At 40.1% G+C, this 25234-nt stretch overlaps 1 protein-coding gene across 3 annotated transcripts in view; it reads right to left on the reverse strand.

Annotated features, from left to right (window-relative positions):
- The window catches only part of LOC143282131 (alpha-1,6-mannosylglycoprotein 6-beta-N-acetylglucosaminyltransferase A-like), a 100511-nt gene that overhangs the window by 47562 nt on the left and 27715 nt on the right, over positions 1–25234 (reverse strand). For all 3 annotated transcript variants that reach the window (XM_076587659.1, XM_076587668.1, XM_076587678.1), the window contains 7 exons: positions 16129–16688; positions 12073–12172; positions 9540–9689; positions 6877–6959; positions 6414–6503; positions 5845–5916; positions 2999–3169 (listed from right to left, as the gene is read on the reverse strand). In XM_076587659.1, coding sequence (XP_076443774.1) covers positions 2999–3169; positions 5845–5916; positions 6414–6503; positions 6877–6959; positions 9540–9689; positions 12073–12172; positions 16129–16296 — 834 coding nt within the window. In that variant the 5' untranslated portion in view covers positions 16297–16688. The remainder of the gene's footprint in view (positions 1–2998; positions 3170–5844; positions 5917–6413; positions 6504–6876; positions 6960–9539; positions 9690–12072; positions 12173–16128; positions 16689–25234) is intronic.

Raw genomic sequence — 25234 nt, forward strand, 5'->3', positions numbered from 1 at the left:
GTAAAAAGTCACGGCTTATAGACCGAACTTTACGGTACCTGCATGATGTGCATACTCTGCAAGCAAAACACTGTCCTGCATGTGGTAGGTACTTGTTTGCATTGTATTTGATTCCTAAGTCACCTGTTTTACACCTGAGTGTCACCAGAGATGTCACCCTATAGTGTCAACATGGTCACAGACAACTTCTCACATCAATTCTGTATACAACAGTATATGACAATCTTAGTGTACTGTAATGAGCCACACTGCCGTAAGCCTCCAAAATAAGTACCCTACTTCATGCTTTCTTTCTCTTCTCTAAATCCAGGAATGTAGGGAATATACGTATGGCTGGAATCTCGGAAAAGCGGGAGTAATAGTTCACAGAAAAATAGGAATGAAAGAGTTAAACCTTTCAGATGCTAACACACTTGCCCTATCGTGCAGTACAAACCACTGTCACACTGCAGTGCCTAGCCCATTCTCTGCAACGCCAAGTATACCCACTGCAGGGACTGACATACTGCATACCAACTGCAGTGACAACATATCCCCGACAATGCCCACAAACATACTGCAGTGCCTGGCATACCCACTTTAATGCCTAACATACCCACTGCGGTGCCTGTCACATTCCTGCAGTACTCAGTATATTCACTGCTGTGCCAGGCACATTCACTGCAATGTCGCAGAAAAACACAAAGCTTTGTGAATAAGAAAAAAAACAACAAAAAAACAAACAGACCAATCGCTGTGAGTGAAGTGGTTAGCATCGTGGGCTGACGGCTGGGAGGACACGGGTTTGAATCCCAGCGGAGGAGGGTTTTTCGGCCTGTGGCCGGCTCCTACCCAGAGTTGAGTGTGCTGTGGGCTTAAATGGGGAGACTGGGACCACACAGTCGAGTGTCATCCACTTCAAGGATGCATCTTTGGGTGTGTTACTCTAATTACCTGACCAACACTGCAAGTGTCTGTATCTCTCGGGCCTGGTTAACGCCGGGATATCATTATGACAGGAAGCGTAGAGTACAGCCTTGTCACGCAGTCCCAAACCAAAATGGACCTCCATAGCAACATCGTCATCATCATCGTCATCCTGCTCCTCCTTCATCGTCATCAATATAAACAAAATAGTCTCAAAGTCTGTGGCCTTTCATGCCCTGCTCTCATGGTGACCTCAGTTTCGATACCCCTCCACTTCCGTGCTTGGGGTGAGTCCTGTCAATGTCGTCAATGTCAGCAGATTCATGGGGGGCTGTTGTTTGAGGGACGTGGTGGCGGTCTCCACTCTGGGAGGGATGCTGACTCAGTCTGGCTCCGTGACTAAGCCATTATTGTCGTTAGTAGGGGGCTTAGTAGGTGGTGTCCTAAGTACGTTAAAACAGAACAGGCACCACTGAATACCACCAAAGTGACTCAGCAGCAGTGCAGGGTCTCTTCTGGTGCTTAGTCTCCTGGCGACCAAACATCGATGGTTCCCTGTGGACTGCCGACGCTGGAACTGCGAAGGACGAACCCGGGTGTGGCCGTGTATGGGGGAATCTAAATGAGCGGCGTGGGAGTAATGCCACTGAAACGGTGCAGATGATGGGGCAGCAAAAAAAAATAAATAAATAAATAAATAAATAACAGTGGAAATATTTTTAGCTTCTGCATAATTTTTTGTGCCCTTCCGAGACATGCACTGATTTTTTCCTATTTTCAAGCCAGATTTGTTATCGACAGACTACTTCCAGAGAAAATATTTGAATATTTAAAGTCTACCATGGACAGACAGGCAAATGGGCAGACACGCAAACACATGCAAAACTGAAACACTGTGTTATAACACAGACTCAAGTTCCATGTTAACGTGCATGTCAGCAAAACTTCCTTCCACATCACTATCAAACAACAGCATGTTATTTCTAATATGAGTGTCAATATAGAGATATGAATGCTATCATCAACTGAGAAATAAGCGTGACAACTGAAGATTTCAAAATTACCCAGGGAAATTTCCTGTTGCAATCATTTTCAGAGCAGTCTAACTAAACTGTCAAAACTTTCCAAGTATGACTGCAACATTTTGAAAACATTTCCAGTGGTTTGATACCCCAAAGGCATCAGGATCAATGGGATTCTTCCTCTGAATAAAGTGATGCTTAAAAAAACAAAAACGAAAACAAAAAAACCTGGAAGAAGTCACAATCAATGCTTCAAAACAAAACTAGAGGAAGTCACAACAATGCTTCAAAACAAAACTGGAAGAAGTCACAATTATATCTGTCATTAATCTGCTTGCTTCTTATCTCCTCCTATGTGACATAAGTTTTTATTCTTTCTTTGTTTTCATATTTGTTCATAATCCTCTGCAATGCCTAATCGATCCCCAGTGCATAGCCTGGCATACCCACTGCAGTGCCTAGCATACCCTTAAAACCTGGCATACCCAATGCAGTGCCTGGCATACCCACTGCAGTGTCTGGCATACCCACTGCAATGCCTATCATATTTTTGCAATTCCTATCACATTCACTGCAGTGTCTAACACATTCATTGCAGTGTTTGACACATCCAGGGCAGTGCCTTGAGCATCCACCGCAATGCCTAGCACATCCACCGCAATGCCTAACACAATCACTGCAATATCAAGTATATCCAATGAAATATGTCAGCTTTAGATGGCAGATCTGTAAAATAACAAGAATACATCATTCCAAACACAACACTGCAAGTGCAAGAAAAGGATACACACACAAAAAACAAAAAAACAAATGAATAGAGAAATAAAACTTGTAAACAAAACACAATCATGTCAACTCCACTGCCACCATGACGCCATTAAAAAACAAAAACGTCACAGTCAACTCCACTGCCCCCATTTACCCCATGCAAACATATATAAACTGTGCCAGTTCATTAACAGCCAAACACAATATGACTACATAAAATCAAACTTGAAAACAAACAAAAAACCCGAACAACTCTGTCATACACTCAGTCTGTCACCGGCACAACCCCCCCTCCCCCCTACCTTATGCTTGGTGCGTCTGGTGAGGTCCTGTTTGGAAGCCAGACTGCGCACCCCCTGCACCCACTTGGGCCAGAGGCGCGCCACACGCAGACGTATCCAGGCGTAGCCCTGCCTCTCATTGGGGTCCTTCAGCAGGTCCAACAGGCCTGGCAGATGGGTGGTCACGTTGGCCTGCCACAACAGATGGGAGTCAATCACATGCACTTTGGTTGGTTTTTTTTGTTTGTTTGTTTGTTTTTTTTTTACTGTGGATCAGATAGATTTTTTTTCCTCCTAAAATTATGTTTGGTCTTACCGTACTTACCATGACCCACTGATGCAAACATCAGCAGGGGGTCTGGATTCCTGTACTGTCCAAACTATCAGACCGCCCATGCGGAAAAACTGAAATAAACTGCGGCTAATGGTCTCCCTTGTGTTAATGGAAGCAGCGTCCTCTTCTCTTAGACTGAACATTTGACACTGTTGCTTTTAGTCCAGTCAACCAGCCGACAGCACAGACCAATACCATCACTGCCTAACTAAATAAAAAATTCAATTCTCCTTCATTACAAATCACACAAGCAGATTCTCTCTCTCGTATAAAATGAAAATGTCACAGTATATATACCACTGTAGCTTTTATTTTTTTACAGCATGGATACAAAGAGACTTTATTAGAAGAGCTGTTGGGATCAAGTATCATAAAACTGTGATTTTGTTAAACAGCCACATACACATGAAAATACAAAAGAATCAAACAAACAACCCCTCCATATGAGACATAAGCATTCACAAACATACCTTCCCCCTGAACAGAAAAACCAACAAACAAAAAAACCCCCCAAAAACAAAGAAGAAACAAAGCTAAATCAATAAAAAAATAAAAAAAAGTAACACACAAACAGATATAAACACAAACATGCGAATTCATACACAGCAGTCAACAGCAACAAACAAACAAACAACATAAACAAAAATTAACACGCAAACAAACACAAACATGCTAGTTCATAAACATTGAACATAACTTGATAGTTGTTTTTGCAAACACACTAGACAGCAAGATGAAGAACACAACAGCATTCTTTCAAGACAGATGACATTATAACGAGATAAAATGTCCGAAAGAATAAAAAGAATTTTTCACATAAATCATCTCTTTATTGCCAGAGATGATGGAGAAAGCGGATAGAAGAAGAAAGAATAATGGAACAGACGAACACGCTTTAACCCTTTCAGCTGTGCCAGGAATACAGAGTGTCTGGCCTTCCCTGTCTGGCAGGTCACAGCTCTACAGCAGTAAACTTTTGGATGATTTATAGATGTGTGCTTGTGTGTGTGTGTGTGTGTGCACTTATATGTGCGTGTGTGCAGTTATATGTGTACGTGTGTGTGTGTGTGTGTGTGTGTGTGTGTGTGTGAATGTGCACTTATAGTGTGTGTGTGTGTGTGTGTGTGTGTGTGTGTGTGCGCGCATGTGTCAGAGAGAAGTGAAAGAGATGGGCGTTCGTTCAGCTGTGTGTGTTGTTACACCCTTTCACACATGTATTTCTAGCGAGTCTATATTCATTCAAGAATCAACTGGACAATTGTGCAAAATTGTAAAATATTTTAGAGGGTTTGACGAATAAATAAACTGTAAATAAAGCGTTGAACCTGGACAAAAATATCTGTCAAAATATATTATGAAACAAGGGACTGTTTAAAAGCTTCAAAGCTTGCTTTGTCCCTGTCCTTCTACTACTACATCTTCAGTATTTTTCATATTCCTGTACCTTATTCATGCAAAAAATATTGTTGAATGCACTCAGAGTTGTAGGGTAAGCACAATATAATACACAATATAATCATCATCATCATTATTATTCAAACACTTTGCGTATATCATTCATATTGCCTCACCTGCCAACACTGACAAAAATTCTTATCAACATACTGTCAGGATTAAAAGTACAGTATGTGGCTTGCAGCAGTTTGTTTAATATGTGCAAAGTAGTGAAATATGACTTTCTAGCTGTGATCATACAAGAAACCTGCAACAAAAAAAACAAAAACAAAAAAAAGCTAAAAAATGCTCAAAATGCATTCAGACTTTGTCAGTGAGTCACCAACAAATTTATCACGAGTTATATCCCTTCCATAGTTTATGCTTACACTTGAAACTGAGACTTTAAATGACGAGTTTGATTAAAGAGGATTCAAAGCGTGAACACTGCCTGTGTGCAGGCACAACATTATGCACAATGGCACCTGAATAGAATTCAGCACAGGCTTTGATACTTAACATCTCCACTCAATCATGACAAAGAAAACATTAGCATAATTACAAAGGATAAGAAACAGGAGAGAGTCAGGTTGCTAGTGGAGAAGAAGCAAAGATGTGACAAGAAAGGGCTAATAATGTATAACAAATCTATCTATACATATAGTTCTGACATATCAAAGTGCACTTTATAAACATACCAGACATTCACTCCCTTGCATAACAGACTCAAAGGGATGAGAGACAAAATCTGGAAAATGCGTGTAGATAGAAGGCTACAGAGAAACTACAGAAAAAGGGACAGAAGGGAAAGAGTATCCTAGATTTTTTGGAAAAGAGGCAGGTTTTAGAGCCAGACCTAAGAGAGTTGAGTGTATAGGTCTGATGAAGTGAAAGAGAGCTTGTTCAAAGTGTATAGTCCAGAGAAATAGTGACAGCCAATTATGGAGTGTTTGACCCAGGGAACGCACAACAGAGGGGGTATGAAGCTGTTCATAGTCCAAAAGTTTTAACATGGTAATCCAAGGAAAGGAAGTGCAGATTTAGTTGAAGAATAGAATTTGAAAAAAAAAGAAAAAAAAAAAGGAGAAAGGATATGTACATATATTTCTGGCGCTGTCACTTTGTGTCGGGCAGATTTGGTCCAGCTTTTCCTTGGGCACCACCCTTCAACCTGGAAAACAGACATCCATAGTCATGATAATGATAACAAGAATAATGATAATGATTTCAAGATCAAGAAGAAGGAAAAGAAGAAGAAGCAGAAGAAGAAGAAGAAGAAAGATGAGGAAGAAAGAAGGAGCAGCCCTTCAGACTACCATGAAACATAATTGAAAAGGTATTAAGACGAAGCTTGGTTGCTTCAATTCTCATGAATACAAGAATGTTTAAAACTAAGAAATGATAAATTGTGTGTGTGTTGTTTTTTTGTTGTTGTTTTTTTAACAGTATATATTCATTGATAATAAAGCTTAAGATTATAGATTTGTTCATTGAAAAAAAAAAAACCAAAACAAAGATAAAAAATTGATGAACACATCTGGCTTTTTGTTTTTACCATTAACCAAGGCTGGTCCTGTATGTCAGGCATTTCAAATTCAGCTATAAATACAGAATCATCAGCAATTTGATGTGATCATAACAAAAATAAAAGTCACAAACATCTCTCACCTCACTAAGGTACATTATGAAGGAGCAGTCAGAGCCGTCCACACCATGAGCTTCATAACAAGGGTCTGACTTCCACATGTTCCGCATCCACTGAAATACACACACAGGTAGACATTCATTGGAATGCCCACAGTGATGAATGGCCTAATCAACCATCAAATCAAAGAACATCAACCTTGAAGACCTGTACATCCATGACACATCAAGAATGTGCATTTTGTTGATTTCTATTCCATCTATAACCCAGACATCAGAACAGAATAGAACAGCACTGTAATCAAAGACAATGAAGACAGGTTCTGAGGGAAACAACAACATTTATCCAACATATCTTTGTAAGAAATTAAGAAGCACATTTGAAAACTTTTTTTTGGTAGACTGAGCTCATGACAACTATCTTATGCTCAGATTCAAACAAGCCGGAATGATATATAATTAAAGAAATGAGTGATAAGGTTTTTACCTCCAATTTGCTCCTGCAGTTGGGGAAAATCTGATCATCCTCCTCTGTTAATTCACACTGTTCTGTCTTGCCTCCAATCAGATCTGTCCACACATAAAGCCATGCAAAACATTAACACTGGGCCATTCATCACAGCTCTGCTGAAATGTTCACAGAATCTAATATCAATATTTGACATCTCACAGAATGGAAAATGCAGATGTGCAACGACAAGGCATCACTCACAACACTCCCACCTCTCCCACCTTACTCTTCTCACACACACACACACACACACAACACATTTAACCCCACACATACACACACTCACCAACACAAGCATAACCACAAACATGGCCCATGGGGAGAAAGACCTTCAATATAAAATATCGCCTGAAGGTAACTGAATAAGCATATATGTGACACAGTATGCAAAAAGTCTGCTGAAGTCACAGCCAGCTATTCTTAGCCATGCACAAAAGCAAGTCATTTGGGTCAAAATAATGAAAGTCGAGACTTTTAAAAATATAGCCTTTTTAAAGTCTTATCTTTGCTGTCAGTAAGTATTTCAGCATAAAACTACTTGAAACTGTAGTAGTTTTAATGATTTCAGGTGCATGCGCTGTTGGTACTGCTGCACACATTTGTCACTTGAGTTGCAGTGTTCAGTGCATTTGACTCCAAGCTTTTCTGAAATTATGTCAGCCAATGATGAGGCAAAACACTTATTGATTGTAGTTAGCAAACTTTATTTTGATCTGGGATCTAAAGCCGAAGTTCAAAAGATTCATTAGCATTACAGGAAATATTCTTTGTTCAAACACAAATGCAGCCTTTGTCTCTCACTTGAACATTCACTGTCGGGTTGACTGCGCTCTGTTGTGACATGACATCACTCCTCTGATGGCCATTCTTGACTTCGTTTGAGTACAGAAAGAAAACACTAATTTCCCTATGCTTTTTCCATATAGAAATTTTTAATTTACTTTATTATGAATCTTTTAACATCACATAAATGTCAAGATAATTCTTGTTATGAAGTTTCAAGCAGGCAAATGCATGTTTTTTTCATGAGCTGATTTCTCCATCTGTTCTTTTCAGGCACACCAACTTTGAAAAAAAATAAAGAAAAAATAAAACAAACTATGATAGATCAATTCTGTATTTTTTGGTTGTTTTTTTTTTGTGTGTGTGTGTGTGTTTTTTTTGGTCAATCTGTAATTTCTTAATTTTCTGAAAACACATAAACTTTAACTGGGTTTTCACATGCTGCGTCACATACTTTAACCCTCCTTCAACATTTACATTAATGAGACTCTTGCGAGATTCACATTCTCATTTTTGGCACTTCCTGCCATGCATTTTGCGCTTTTGACAAAGTTGTGAATTTTTAAAGTTGCAAGACGAGTTTGATGATTGCCGAGAGCTTTAGCGTAATCTGAATAACGATTCTGAAGATGATTTTGAACTGTTTTAATGATTTTTGCATGAGAATCTTGTAAAAATCAATCAAACTGAGTGACCTAGATATCAACTGACTGAATTTTGCTGACAATGAGAATGAAGTTGGTCACTTTATGAATCGATCGCCGGACCTCCGAAATCATGAATCAAACGCCAGACCTCCTGACAGACAGTCTTGATTTCACTGATATTTATTGGCTTTCTGCACAATCTTCCTGATTGTGCTAGTTCAGTGGAATATATCACTGATTTGGTTAAGTTTTGCCAAAGTTTTGAGTTTCAAAGTTGCAAGATGAGTTTGACGACTGTCAAGAGTAGTAGCATAATCTGAGCGACAATTCTGAAAATGATTTCTGCATGAAAATTTTGTAAAAGTTGATCGTACTGAGTGACCTAGACATCCACTGACTGAGTTTTACCGACATTGAGAGTGTAGTCAGTACTTGAGTGTGAATCGACTGCCGGACCGTCAGAATTGATACTGTCAGTCGTTGATTGCACTGATAATTATTGGCGTTCTGCACGATCTTCCTGATTTTGCTAGTTCAGTGGATTATATTTTTCTTTTCATTATGGAGAAATTACATGTGAGGTAGGTTTGTTGTTTGTTTTTGTTTGTTTGCTGTTGTTTTTATCCTTCAAAATAAAAAGAACATAAAAATCAGCATGTTCATTGTTGCAATTCAAATAGAGCAAGAAAAAGACAAAAAAAAAAAAAAAAAAAAAAAAAAAAAAGATTTTTCAGAAGACACTGCAGACCAGATAAACTTGTTTCAAAGAAAATCATACTGTAATTAAACAAATTTTTTTCAAAGTTGACCATCAAATTTGACATTTTTATTTTTTGTGTTTAAATCAAAGCAAAATGAGCCTGGAAACAAAAATTCTTTTGCAACTTTATTACGTGTAGAATGTAGGAATAATAAATATGTGCAACAAATGAAGAGTAATTATATTTTCAACCAATGTTTATAATTACCCACTATCAAAAATCGCAAGACTTATTCCCCTTGGCATGGGATTTCATGGTGCTGAGCGACCTGGGGTAAGAGGGTGAAGAGTACATTCGTGCAAATGATTCCTTGTTTGGAAAACACTTAAAGTTTGGTGTCTGATCATGTATCCCTATATATATATATACATATATATACATATATATATATATAAGTTATAAGTATCCATAAGAGTAGTTAAGAGTGGAACACTGCCTGATATTTCACCTTTAGCTGACAGAACAATCTGGTTCTCAGCAGTGGCAACACGCACAGCCTCCAGAAGGGAACCGTTGGTGGCATTGTTGATGTAGTTCTCCAGCCTGTCCAGTCGACCCAGGATACTGTCCAGCAGTACCGCTATCGTCTTCTTCAAGTCTGCACAACCAAAATATGCACTTATCATATATGTGGACCAGGATTTTTACTCCTCTAGACCTTGACTGGTGGTCTGGGCGCTTTTATTTCAGATGAGACAATATACCGTGGTCCCAGGTGCAGCATTCACTTTGAGCACATAAAGGAATCCATGACAATAAAAGGATTGTCTCTGGCAAAATTCTGAATAAAAGATCCTCTTTGGTGGTAAAACAAATACACTTGCAGAAAGAACAAAGGAAAGAAATGTACATGAGTGGTGCTGCACTGTGGCGACACACTCTTCCTGTGGAGAGCAGCCTGAATTTCACAAAGATAAATCGATTGTGACAAGAAGTAAGAAGCAATATGAACTGTATGAAGAAATGAAACCCGAGGCATGCCATGACGAAAGCGGATCCACCAGGTAAAATATACTGGACTGGCTGACCACCCCTGACTGTCCATATGGATTATATACAGCTTAAATGAAAATAACTTAAGCAACACCCATGGATAAATAATGATAATTCACTGGTATCCAAAAATTAAGTTGGACATATCTTATCCCCGCCTAGCTCCTTTCAAATGAAATTCAAGCCATTTTGGGAGAGGTGTGCTCATGGCTGTTGGACTTCTACATAAAAAAACAAAACAAACAAAAAAGAAAATAAAATAAAAAGTGTAACAAAATATTTCTTCCAAAGGCTGGAAAAGTAGTCCAAAACAGAAAATAAGTGACAATGCACTCCAGTTTATAAAATTTAATATTACTCATTGTTTTCTTCTTCTTCTTCTTCAGTGAAACGTTCACAGCAATAATATATCTTACACTGATAGTAAAACCATTGAGGCATCTAATGTATCATGAACTTGGACAATATATTTCAAGAACAGTTAACTGAAAGTGAAACAGTTTAAAGACACAGCATTCACTCCACTAAATCTTATTTCATGTTTCAAAATTTGCAAGTCTGATGCGTGCACATGCAGTATAAATAATGTCTGATGCGTGCACATGCAGTATAAATAATGTACATGTATGCATTAGTTCATGTATTACTTATAGTTATACCAGTAATGTTAATACCAAAGTATAATTCAACAGCCTCTTGTTCTTTCGTTGCTTATTTACTTCTATCGTTTGCTAGTTGTATTTTTGTAGAGTTTTGCTGTGAGCTTATTGTTTCATTGCTAGTTTGTTTCTGTTGTTCACTAGTTGGATTTTTGTTCAGTTTTGTTAAATAAGATATGATTTTAAAGAAAAAGAGGATTACTTGTCTTACTTCCCCATTCCTTCTTTCATGGACTGGAAGTGCAGAAGGCAACCCCCCCACCCCACCCTTCCAACCCCCACATCCACACTCCCAACCCTCTACAGCATGAACATCACAGCCCTTTGGACAAAGATACTTTAACTCAGGCTTTCACCAACATTGGAGGAAAATCTTTAGTTTTAATTAACTCCTACTGTTCTTACAAGCCATAAAATATTCTTTGCATATTTGTTTTGAGAGAAAACAGATGATCGCTGCAGTGGCTAAACTTTTATTTTGTCTGAAAAGTGGTGGTACTGGTTAGTGGTGGTGGTGGGCTATGTTCATTTTTGTTTCAATGTTTTCTAACTGCAGGTGAAATTGCTCATAAAAATAAAAAAACCAACATGCCTGTGACACAAAACCAACAGGTGTATAAAAAAAAAAATTATACTCATGAATTATGCACAAAGGATTAACGACCTGTCTGGACTCCATCTCCACTATGCACTGAGTGACAGCATTTTAAATGTCTTCCGACAACCCAGGTTCTCTGTAAAGAGGGAGGTCAGAGGCACTCTTGTAAATCAGGAGAAATGAGGACAAAGTGACCTGGACATTTTGTGTGTGTGTGTGTGTGTGTGTGGAGGGGGAGGGGGAGGGGGACCAGGGGGGAAAGGGGATGGGAGAACTGGAGGGAAGGACTGACAGACAGGAATGAATGCTGCAGAGAATAGGGTGAGAAGGTAGTGGAACGAAGGGGCAGAGAGGGAGTGGACAGAAAATTGCGTGTGGTTATGAGGAAATGTGTGTGTGTGTGTGTGTGTGTGTGTGCGTGTGTGCGTGTGCGTGCGTGCATGTGAGCATGTGTGAAAGGTATTCATAAGCCTCTGTGTGTGTGTGTGAGTGTGTGCACTATTTATGTGAGCACCTGTGTGCATGTATGTGTGTGTAAAACAACTTTTATCTGTCGTATTCCTCAAGCTTCAAACTAACAACATGCCATATCACCAATTATCCAGGTTCACTTTTGTTTTTTTCCATCAAAACGAGTGTTTGTGACATGTGCAAAGCTCAGAGTACTTTGCTGTACATTATGATAACACACACAGACAAAAGAGGAAGAACGACAGAAAAAGACCACCTACCAAAAGCTGTAAAGCGGCCAGCGTAAGGACCGTCCACCACCCCAGCGTTCTCCTTGGCCAGAGCTCGCACATACTCCTGACTCAGCTGCACAATCTCGTCCTGTGACCATCGACATGACAAACAGCACACACTGTCAACAGTCCAGTCTGGGCACTCCATAAAATCACATCATTGGATTTGTTTTGCTTGTTCTCATGCTTGTGCAAGTAATGTTTTGCCATTTTGGGCTGATTGAGATGTTTTGATATCTTACTTTTTCAGGGTTGGAAAAAAAAAGAAAAAAAAAAAGGACTTCTTGTCTCATCTTACCTTGTTGATCTCAGCTTATAACATACCTGAAGCACTTCAAAATAAATATTCAGCATAAAATGGACAAGTGCTTCAAGATTCACTTATGATACCCTGCAAATCCAAAACCTGATTTTTGGAACAGAAAATATATGAACACACCAAAGCATATTATTTTGAAACTGGATGTCTTTATAACACATCACTGAAAGCTGGTAACTACACCTTTGATGTATGTGTGTGTGTGTGTGTGTGTGTGTGTGTGTGTGTGTGTGTGTGTGTGTGTGTGTGTGTGTGTGTGTGTGTGTGTGTGTGTGTGTGTGTGTGTGTGTGTGTGTGTGTGTGTGTGTCTCACTGTGTCAGTGTGTGTGTGTGGATCACACTGTGTCATGTGTGTGTGTGTGTGTGTGTGTGTGGATTTCACTGTGTGTGTGTGTGTGTGTGTGTGTGTGTGTGTGTGTGCATGTGTGTGTGTGTGTGTGTGTGTGTGTGCGTGTGTGCGTGCGTGCATGCACATATATTCAGTGTGTGCATGCATCTGCCTTAGATAAGAGAGAGAGAGAGAGAGAGAGAGAGAGAGAGAGAGAGAGGCTGTACAGGAAACAAGCACAGAGAACATGCCATGAGAGACACAGACAAACAAGATGGCATACGCAGCCTGATTCTTCACCTGGAAGGATCACCGCCACCTTTTAACACCCCGCAAACCCCCTCCCACATCCTCCCTGGACCCCAAACGACAACACAACATGCACACAAACCCCCCAGCTCATTTGTCTCCTCATCAACCAAAGGACCTCCCAGGGGCATAAACCACTCTCCCCTGACAGCTCCCTCTGCCCCATACATAACACTGCATCATGTCAGATGCCTGTTTTCATCGCACTCTCAGTTTTCTGCCTGATCCTAATGCAGTGTGCTTCAATTCATCACTCCAACCCCTCTTCCCTTAAATACAGTTCTACAAAAATAATATACAAGAGAACATTTATCTCTGAATGTTGACCTTTAAAATGTGTCTGCAGTGTTAACAGATCCGGTATCCATGTACTATGTATGCTATGGCCTTAAGCTCTCCTGCTGTTACGCTTTGAAATGTTGAATGGCTCACATTAATTTCTCTCTGGTGTCTGCCTTTCTCTCTTACACATTTTCATTCAAAAACACACACACAGACACAGACAAACACAAGCACACACACATACTCTCTCTCTCATTCTTAGACATGTGTAATATAAATATGCAAATTACATAGACGGAGGACTTGACTTGTACAACGTTTGAGGCCCTGCCAAAGGGCCTGTTCATCGTTCTGCTGAATAAACTACTTGCTTAGCAAAATGTATGAATATGTCCCTATCAAAGTAAAATCTACCCCTCACAACACCCATCACCCACCTTCAGCAAATCATTGTGTATCTATATAATTATATATATATAATCTACTAATCTACTCCTTACAGCCCCGATCACCTGCCTTCAGCACATTGTCCTGTATCTCTCTCTCTCTCTCTCTCTCTCTCTCTATATATATATATAGAGAGAGAGAGAGAGAGAGAGAGGATATATACTGAAGGTGGGTGATTGGGGCTGTAAGGAGCTAATGAGTATATATATATATATATATATATATATATATATATATATATATATATATATATATATATATACTACTCATCGGCTCCTTACAGCCCCAATCACACACACACACACACACATATATATATATATATATACTACTCATCAGCTCCTTACAGCCCCAATCACACACACACACACACACACACATATATATATACTATTCATCGGCTCCTTACAGCCCCAATCACACACACACACACACACACATATATATATACTACTCATCAGCTCCTTACAGCCCCAATCACACACACACACACATATATATATACTACTCATCGGCTCCTTACAGCCCCATCACACATATGTGGTTCGTCCGTTGGGATCGACGAGGACCATCTAGTCATCCTGGGGGTGGGTGGGTTGGGCTCTGTGGGTGCGCAGATGACTGGTCAGGCCAATTCGCGCCTGGAAGGTTCTGATGCAGTGTGGACAGGGGATGGTGGCGGCTGTCAGGGACTTGCTGGCACTGCTTTTCCTGGCCTGTCTGCGTTGCTCTGCTGCAGTGATTCTGTTGGCCTCACAGGATTTGGCGCCTTTGTGAACTGCTGAACGCCACTCTGATCTGTCCATTGCATTCAGCTCCCGTGTGTAGTGGCTGATGTTGAAGGAGAAGCTTTCAGAGTGCCTTTGAAGCGCTTCTTTTGGCCTCCATGGGAGCGCTTGTTGGAGTTCGCCGTACAGCAGTTTCTTGGGGTTCCGGTGGTCTGGCATGTGAACTACATGGCCTGCCCAGTGCAGCTGGCCCTGCATCAAGATGGTGTAGATGCTGGGCAAGTTTGCATGAGCGAGCACCTCTGTGTCAGGGATCTTCTCTTGCCACTTTACGCCGAGAAGCTTTCTGAGGCTGGTGGTGTGGAAGTGGTTCAGCTTTTTGACGCGGTATTTGTAGACCGTCCATGATTCACATCCATAGAGCAGTGTGGTAAGAACTATGGCCTTGTATACTTTAAGCTTCGTCTCCAGGGTGATGCCTCTCCTGTTCCAAACGTTCTTATTGAGTCTGCCGAAGGCAGTGCTGGCTTTGGCGAGTCTGGCATTCACCTCATCGTTGATGACAACTGTGCAAGAGAGTGTACTGCCCGGGTATGTGAACTTGTCCACCGTGCTCAGTTGTTGCCTGTTGATGATGTTTGGTTCAACGCAAGGCTTTCCTGGAGTAGGCTGGTGCATCACCTCAGTCTTCTTTGTGCTGAATGTGAGGCCAAAGTTGTCACAGGCAGCAGATAGCTTGTCGACGCTGTGCTGCATGTCAGCTTCAGAGGCAGCGTTGAGAGTGCAGTCATCAGCAAACAGGAAGTCGTTGACGGTGTCTGTCCTCACCTTGGTTTTTGCTTGAAGCCTCCTGAGGTTGAAGAGTGAGCCATCTGTGCGGTATCTGATGCCAATGCCTACGTCATCGTCTCTGAAGGCATCTGTCAGCATGGCTGAAAACATGAGACTGAACAGGGTGGGGGCAAGAACACACCCTTGCTTGACTCCGAGACAGGGAATGGTTCTGAAGTCTCTCTGTTGTCTTGGACTCGGGCCAGCATCCCATTGTGTAGTTGCCGTATGATGGTGATGAACATTCTGGAACATCTGTACTTTGTCATGATTCTCCAAAGGCCATCTCTGCTAACAGTATCAAAGGCCTTGGTCAGATCGACATAGGTGGAGTAAAGGTCAGCGTTCTGTTCCCGACACTTCTCCTGGAGCTGCCTGGCAGCAAACACCATGTCGATAGTCCCGCGTTCTTTCCGGAAGCCACACTGGCTCTCTGGTAGGAGACCTTGCTCAAGGTGCGCTATGAGACGGTTGAGTAGCACTCTGGCCAGAGTTTTGCCTGCGACAGACAGCAGGGATATTCCACGATGGTTGTCGCAGGCCTGACGATTTCCTTTGCACTTGTACAGGTGTATGATGGATCACACACACACACACACACACACATATATATATATATATATATATATATATACTACTCATCAGCTCCTTACAGCCCCAATCACCCACCTTCGGTGAATATCCTCTCTCTCTCTCTGTGCATATATATATTCTCTACTCCTCACAGCCCTGATCACCCATTGTGTGTGTGTGTGTGTGTGTGTGTGTGTAATCTACTCCTCACAGCCCAGATCACCCACCTTCAGCAAATCGCTGTGGCGGTGCGGGTGGTTGCTGTTGTAGATGAAGGTGACGTTCAGCACAGTGATGGTCCAGATGAAGATGCCCAGCAAGAGGACTGCCAGCAGGCGCCGCCACACCGAGCGGCCGACCACACTCCCACACCGCAGGGCTCCCATCAGCCTCATAGCTCCCAGACCACTGTCACTCACCACGTCCCATCAACACCACTGGAAAGAAACGTCACCTCCTGACTCGTGCATACAAGCGTGGTGGTTTGCACACCTGGACTCGATGGATAACGATAACATCAGTTTGAGAAGAACACACCCACTGTATGGCGAGTCGTCATGCTTGATGTGACTGCTTTGAAGAAGAGAGGCCAGGTATGATTGTCAACACTGCAGATGGTAAAAAACTGAACCAAGTCATGATAATGGCAGCAGATCTCAGAACATAAGGAAGCATATCAGGGGCGACGTCAGACGACTGCCACCCATGATGCTAGATGCTGATGCTGACGGGGGGGTTAGGATCAACCAAGCCTGACAGCCTCTGCTCCACCAATGCCTTGCTCAGTCTGGAAACAGTTAAAATCATATCATTCTATGTACATATACAAAACATGTTCTGCATTGTTATAAAAACAAAGGGAGGGTGGAGGTGTGGGGATAGTGTGGTGGAAACAGTTAAAAAAAATAAACAGACATACATACATAAATGTACACACACACACACACACACACATACACAAATACACACACAGAAATATATCTATATCGATATCTATCTATCTATATATATATATATGTGTGTGTGTGTGTGTGTGTGTGTGTGTGTGTGTGAGTGTGTATTCTCCCCTCTACCCACACACACTTCCACATACGCATGCACATGTTCCCAATCACGAACACCCCAAGATACGAGGACAAATACTTAACAATGTGTGGACACCAGCTTGACCAGAGGCAATCTGACCAGTACTGACAGTTCAAAATCATCTGTTGTCACCTGCCAGCTTACAGCAAGGGTCATAGCAAGAACAGTGGACAGCCTTCAGTTTGGAACGACATATTTTATTGAGAGTGTAAATTCTTTCAGGTGGTGACAATGGAGACAAAGTAAAACAAATACTTGGTCTTACTATTTATTTATTACTGTCATTATTATCATATTTCTTTCTTCTGTTATCATTAACTGTCATATCATTATTACTATTATCACTATCATCATTATGTTTATTGTTTTTGTTTCTTGTTATTGTCTTATCTGTTTATCTTGTCTATATATATATATATATATATATATATATAGAGAGAGAGAGAGAGAGAGAGAGAGAGAGAGAGAGAGAGAGAGAGGGAGGAAGGTACACACCAAATTGGGCAGACAATGAGAGAAAGCGATAGAAAATAAGAGTAAGGGGGTGGGTAATACACACACACACACACACACACACACACACACACACACAGAGGGATGCTGATACCAATGTTTCATTAAATACAGGGCATGGCCCCTCATGAAGTGATGGTGTTTCTGTTGTTTGTTTTTAATTCTCCCAGATATTTGGAATCTCTCATTGCCACACAGTTTTTTTCAGGGAGATAGATGGGAAGAGAGAGAGGGGAAGACAGAGAAACTTGAAAAAACTTGAAACTTGAAATGTTTTATTGTCATTGCCTGCAAAGGTCTTTTGACAAGGGGGTAACATTTTCACATCAACAGATTACAATAATCTTTATGATGTAAATTTTAAACATTGCAGTCAAAAAAGATTGGTAACACTGACACCATAATTATATATGTACATAGTATCACTTCAAGGAAAATACTAAGGAAAAAAAAAAGAAAAAAAAGGAAAAAAAAAAAAAGAAGAAAATTCGACCATCCTCTCACATACATAATTTCATGTACTCCTTACTTTCATTCCGGAACATATCAGCATTCAGTCAACTATGGTTAACTACCTTATTATATATTATTTTGCCCGTGTATAACAAGTTCTTGTCTTATTTTTTGCGCTTCTGCAATAAATTTTGCAATCGATCTAATTATAATTTCATCCTCAGATGATAAAACAGACACAATGTTGCGCATTTCGGTTATACCTACTTCAAAAAATTTACATTTCTTTCTCAAATCATCATAAGCTTTACACTCAAACAAAAAGTGTTTCTCATCTTCAATTTGTGAGCCACATGATGGGCATGGTAATTCTGCGGAAGTCCCAGTTTCAAACCATTTCTTATTTGCGTTGAAACCAAGTGTCCTTAATCGAAATCTTGCATAACTTATTCTGTGCCATTTATCTGTCATGATACTTAGAAATTTTTCAGGTTGAAATACGTTTTTAAATGAGAAAAACCAACTATATTTTTCTTTTGTTTCCATATCGGAGTGCCAGTTTTGTTGAAAAGAACAAATAAGTCTGTCTTTAAATTCCGATATAAATTGCTGCTCGTTTCCTACTCCCTGTGATAACCACACAATTCCAAAACCATGTTCTGATAAAACTTTCTTTACTCTGTAAGCCCAATTCTCTTTCCCTAAATCCATTTGAATATACATCATATCATAGGCCTGTCTGCATAAGCGTGTTTGTGGAAGTTTCAACAGTTTCAACCAGTATTTAATACACTTTACAAAAATTTTTATATACAAAGGGTACCTTCCTGTTTCTCCGTATAACACTGTATTAGATGAATGTATTGGTACATTTAAGAAACGTTTAATTGCATATGTATGCACTTTCTCAATCTGCTTATTTACACGTAGTCCCCAAATTTCTGCTCCATATGTAAGTAAAGGCTCAATCTGTGAATCAAATAATTTCCAAAATAAACAGCAATCAAAAGAGTTAAGCTTTCGTAACGTCTTCAAAATTTCGATTACACCCTTTTTCCCCTTATTACAAGATTCTTCCCATGCATAATTCAGACTTAATTTAGTTGAGAATATCATTCCTAAGTATTTGTATGAATTCACCACTCTAACTTCTGTATTCTTATAAAACCATCTTTCATGTAGTGACAGGTGTCCACCCATCCTGAAGACCATAACATTAGTTTTATCCAAATTCACTGTCAAACTTAAGCGATCTGCTGCTTCTTCGAAGGCGTTTAGTTGATTTTGCAAACCTATTACTGTTCCAGATAAAAGAATGACATCATCAGCAAACAGTAATAAGAAAACCTCAATAGCACCAGGAATTAACTGAATACCATGTCTGCCTCTATTGGATAATTCAACAGCCAGTTCATTTATAAAAAAAAAAGGAAAACATCTGCGGGCTCAGGAGACACCCCTGTTTCACTCCATTTGGACATTCAAAGTAATCAGAATAAACACCCTTCACACGCACACACGCAAGTACAGAATTATAAACACCTTTAAGTGCCATATACAGTTTACCTTTCACACCACTTTTACGCAATACATTCCACAATGCATTTCGATTAACAGAATCGAAGGCCTTCTTGAAGTCCACGAAAGCAACATAAAGTTTCGTATTACATAGCAGATATTTCTGTACTAATGCATATAATGTAAATATGTGGTCTATGGTACTATAGTTTGCTCTAAAACCAGCTTGTTCTTCGATTATTTTTTCTTCATTTTCAGCCCATTTAGTCAGCCTCTTATTTAAGATATGAGTATAAACTTTACTTAAAATACTTGTGAGTGATACACCACGGTAATTATCGGGGTTGTTAACATCTCCTTTTTTGTGTATTGGAATAATAATGGATTTTGCCCACTCCAAAGGAAACGTACCATTTTCAAACAGCTGATTAAATAACATAACAAGGAAATCAATCACAACAGAATTTGCACACCTCAGCATTTCTCCAACAATTTTGTCAGGGCCTGCACTTTTTCCTAATTTTAGATGTCTGATACTAGCAACAACTTCTTCTTTAGATATAGGATCGTTAAATAATGGCTCAAGATCATCTTCTGCTTCCAATAAATTTTCTTCTTCTTGTATTACATTATTGTCGAAATCATTAAAAACCCTAAAGAAGTGATCATGCCATTGTACAATGGAGATGTCGTTATACACAAAAGCTTTTCTATTTACGGATCTTATTACTGACCAAAATGTCTTAGAGTCACTGACTGATTCTTTTAGTTTTTTTAATCTGTTATTTTCAAATTCTCTTTCTTTTGTCTTTCTTAGTTTAACATATTCTTTCCTTGCTGCAGCATACTCTTGTCTTTTCTCTGGCTTATCCTTTTCTGTTTTACATCTCTGAAATATTTTCAACAACCTTTTAACTTCCTTTTTCTGGGGAAGACAGAGAGAGAACGGGAGACAGACAGACCTAGACAGAAACAAAGGCACACACAGAGACCCGGACAACAAAGGCAAGACCTCTAGAGAAAGGCCAGGAGACATAGGGACTTCAGTGAAACAAAGCACCAAGCTAGGGAACCCTCCACCCTTCCCCTATAATTAGTATAAACCACACCACACCACAGCAAGAACGAAGATAAGAGGGCTCCCTCTCCACCTAGTTCCTGTGTCCACCGATCAACAGCTGTGTGTGAAAAGAGACAGAGATGGAAGAAAAATCAATATATTGTACTCACCCATGTTTTGTTGTGTTTTTTTTTGGGGGGGAGGTGTGGGGTGGGGGTGGGGGTTCTTATGTGACTGGTCAAACAAAGGTGTCTCTCTCTCTCTCTTTCTCTCTCTGGTCATTCAACAGGAAATGAAAACAGTGAAGGAAGGATGATGACAATGCAAATTTCATGTCTCCGGATCTTCTTTGTTCATTAGCTGAGCAGAACACCAGCAGTTGTTTTTATGCTAACGCATCACTCAGGGCGTTTTCTTCGGTGCAGAGTGCCACAATCTTGTTTTAATAAACGTATGACTCTTCCTCGTGCACACACAACATGTAGTATGAACATGCACACACTCACACACAGTGTGCACATGTATACACACTCACACACACAAATACACAGTATGCATTTGCACACACATACTCTTCCTCTCTCTGATTGTAACAAAATATAAACAAGAGAGGCAAGGCCTTCAAGACTCACTTGTGATAAATTAAGTCCCCTAGCATTAATTACAGAGTAATTTCCCTTTTCTACTATCTGCACCAAAACGTTTGCAAAATAAACAAAAATTCCGTGCTTAGCAAAAGAAGTTCCTGTTTGAACAAAAAATGATAATAATGACTCCTCTTGTTGTTGTGTCAGAATAAGAGGTCAAAGTGCCAAGTTTAGAGAATACAAAAAATATAAATATAACAGTAAATGCAGTTTGCATATAATTAGGCTTCTTTTTTTTAAATTTTTTGTGCCTATCCCAGAGGTGCAATATTGTTTTAAACAAGATGACTGGAAAGAACTGCCAAATTTATGCCAAATTTGGTGTCAACTGACAAAGTATTTGCAGAGAAAATGTCAATGTTAAAGTTTACCACGGACACACAGACACACGGACACACACACACACACACACAGACAACCGAACACCGGGTTAAAACATTGACTCACTTTGTTTACACAAGTGAGTCAAAAATAGATCATTACTCAGAATTCTATTGCAGGTGTCATAATCTTGTGTTTCAACACTTCCTCATCTCTACACACACACACACAGAGAAAGTATACACACATACAAACACAAAGTGCACACACACACACACACACACACACACACACAAAGTAAACACACATACAAACACAAAGTGCACACACACACACATGCACACACACACACACACGCACGCGCGCGCGGCATGCACACGCACACACATGCACATGCACACACCACACATTCTCTCTCCAGCAGATCAAAAATGCAGTATTGCTCAGAATATTGACTGCTGATGTCAGCTTTGTGTTTCATCTTTGAGTTACACACACACACACACACACACACACACACACAATCACTCTCTCCATCTGTCTATGCTTATACAGTCTTATTTGACAATCCAACTTGATGCATGAAATGGTGTAAAAAACAAACAAACACTATATTTGTAAATTATATAGATTACTTTCCAACTTGACCAAAGGAGACTTCTTTTTAAGCATGAAGCATGCATGGACATGAATGACCCTGCAAACACATATATTTGTGCATGCATGTAAAAGCAAATTATGTCCCCGCATGAACAGACAATTTCACAAAGATGTTTACTCTGCTCTCTGGATCTGTCTCGGTCAGGATGTGTCACTCTGTGTGTGTGAGGGGGAGGGTGGTGGGGGTTGGGGGGAGTGAATGGCATGCATGTGTGTATTTGAAGAGAAAGAGAGAGAGAGATTGTGTGAGTGTGTTTGAGTGCATGAGAGAGAAAAGTGGGAAGGGGGGAGGGGGTGGGGGACAGACCTAACAGGACATATTATGTCTGAAAACAGAACAATCAAGCAAGGGTTTGTTAACTGGCTTTTTTATGCCTTTTTTTTTTTTAAACCCTTGTCCTTGCCCTTTGTCAACTCACCATTTCAAACCAGTAACACTGAAGGCATAAAAACATCAAAAGGAAAAAACACATACAACTGCACAAAACACATAAAATAGGCAATGAAGTGGGAAGATCAAACAGCACCTAAATTCAAATAAAATGGGACAGACAAGAGAGAAAGAGTGTTCAACAGAGTGAGATGGGAGAAAGGGAGGGAGGAGACAGAGAGAGAGACTGAGACAGAGCAAGAGAAACAGAGACAGAGTGAGGGACAGAGAGAGAAACAGAGTGAGAGACTGACAATTTAATGTCGTTGGTCATGAGGTCCTCATGACATGGGTGAATGCATTGATCAGCATACTGAGAAGAGAAAGAAAGAAAGAAAGAAAGAGAGGCAGAGAGAGACAGAAGGAGACAGAGAGAACATCAGTGAGAAATAATGAACTGATAGAGAGACAGACAGAGAGAACATCAGTGAGAAATAATGAACAGATAGAGAGACAGACAGAGAGAACATCAGTGAGAAATAATGAACAGATAGATAGAACATCAGTGGGAAATAATGAACAGATAGACAGAGAGAACATCAGTGAGAAATGATGAACAGATAGAGAGACAGACAGAGAGAACATCAGTGAGAAATAATGAACAGATAGATAGAACATCAGTGAGAAATAATGAACAGATAGACAGAGAGAACATCAGTGAGAAATAATGAACAGATAGAGAGACAGACAGACAGACAGAACATCAGTGAGAAACAATGAACAGATAGACAGAGAGAACATCAGTGAGAAATAATGAACAGATAGAGACAGACAGAGAGAACATCAGTGAGAAATAATGAACAGATAGAGAGACAGACAGAGAGAACATCAGTGAGAAACAATGAACAGATAGACAGAGAGAACATCAGTGAGAAATAATGAACAGATAGATAGAACATCAGTGAGAAATAATGAACAGATAGACAGAGAGAACATCAGTGAGAAATAATGAACAGATAGATAGAACATCAGTGAGAAATAATGAACAGATAGACAGAGAGAACATCAGTGAGAAATAATGAACAGATAGACAGAGAGAACATCAGTGAGAAATAATGAACAGATAGATAGAACATCAGTGAGAAATAATGAACAGATAGACAGAGAGAACATCAGTGAGAAATAATGAACAGATAGACAAAGAGAACATCAGTGAGAAATAATGAACAGATAGATAGAACATCAGTGAGAAATAATGAACAGATAGAGAGAACATCAGTGAGAAATAATGAACAGATAGATAGAACATCAATGAGAAATAATGAACAGATAGACAGAGAGAACATCAGTGAGAAATAATGAACAGATAGACAGAGAGAGCATCAGTGAGAAATAATGAACAGATAGACAGAGAGAACATCAGTGAGAAATAATGAACAGATAGAGACTAGAGAGACAGACATGGAGCAGGTGGGGTAGAGCATCAATTGAGACAATCCATTAATTTACCTTCCAACAGATGATATATTACTTACTAGCACACTGGTTTACTACAGTAACACTTGGATATTGCATTAGTGAGAACGAAAGATAGTGACATGCAGACAAAGACAGAAAACCTGACAGACCGATGGACAGGGAACCAAAAAGATCAAAATATAAAGAAAAAAATACACACACACACACGTGCGCACACATGCACCCATACACTCACACACACACACACATCCATGAAGTCAATAATAATGAACAACATCATTACTGGCCATAAAATGGCACTCTTCTTGCACAATTGTCACATACATCCGCAAACCTCCCTTCTGTATCTCTGTTAGTAGAGCTGGCAAACCATCCTTCTGGATTCCTGTCAGCAGAGTTGGCAAACCTCCCTTCAGGATCGTCAACAGAGTTGGCAAACCTCCCTTCTGGATAGATCTCTGACAACAGAGTTGGCAAACCTCCCTTCTGGATAGATATCTGACAACAGAGTTGGCAAACCTCCCTTCTGGATAGGTATCTGACAACAGAGTTGGCAAACCTCCCTTCTGGACAGATATCTGACAACAGAGTTGGCAAACCTCCCTTCTGGACAGATATCTGACAACAGAGTTGGCAAACCTCCCTTCTGGACAGATATCTGACAACAGAGTTGGCAAACCTCCCTTCTGGACAGATATCTGACAACAGAGTTGGCAAACCTTCCTTCTGGACAGATATCTGACAACAGAGTTGGCAAACCTTCCTTCTGGACAGATATCTGACAACAGAGTTGGCAAACCTCCCTTCTGGACAGATATCTGACAACAGAGTTGGCAAACCTTCCTTCTGGACAGATATCTGACAACAGAGTTGGCAAACCTTCCTTCTGGACAGATATCTATCAACAGAGTTGGCAAACCTCCCTTCTGGATAGATCTCTGTCAACAGAACTGGCAAACCTCTCTTCTGGATAGATCTCTGTCAACAGAGTTGGCAAACATTCCTTCTGGATTCCTGTCAACAGAGTTGGCAAACCTCCCTTCAGGATCTCTATCAACAGAGTTGGCAAAATTCCCTTCTGGACAGATATCTGTCAACAGAGTTGGCAAACCTCCCTTCTGGATAGATCTTTGTCAACAGAGTTGGCAAACATTCCTTCTGGATTTCTGTCAACAGAGTTGGCAAACCTCCCTTCAGGATCTCTGTCAACAAAGTTGGCAAACTTC

The sequence above is a fragment of the Babylonia areolata genome, chromosome 1 (genome assembly GCF_041734735.1).
Source record: "Babylonia areolata isolate BAREFJ2019XMU chromosome 1, ASM4173473v1, whole genome shotgun sequence".
In the NCBI taxonomy this organism is placed as follows: domain Eukaryota; kingdom Metazoa; phylum Mollusca; class Gastropoda; order Neogastropoda; family Buccinidae; genus Babylonia; species Babylonia areolata.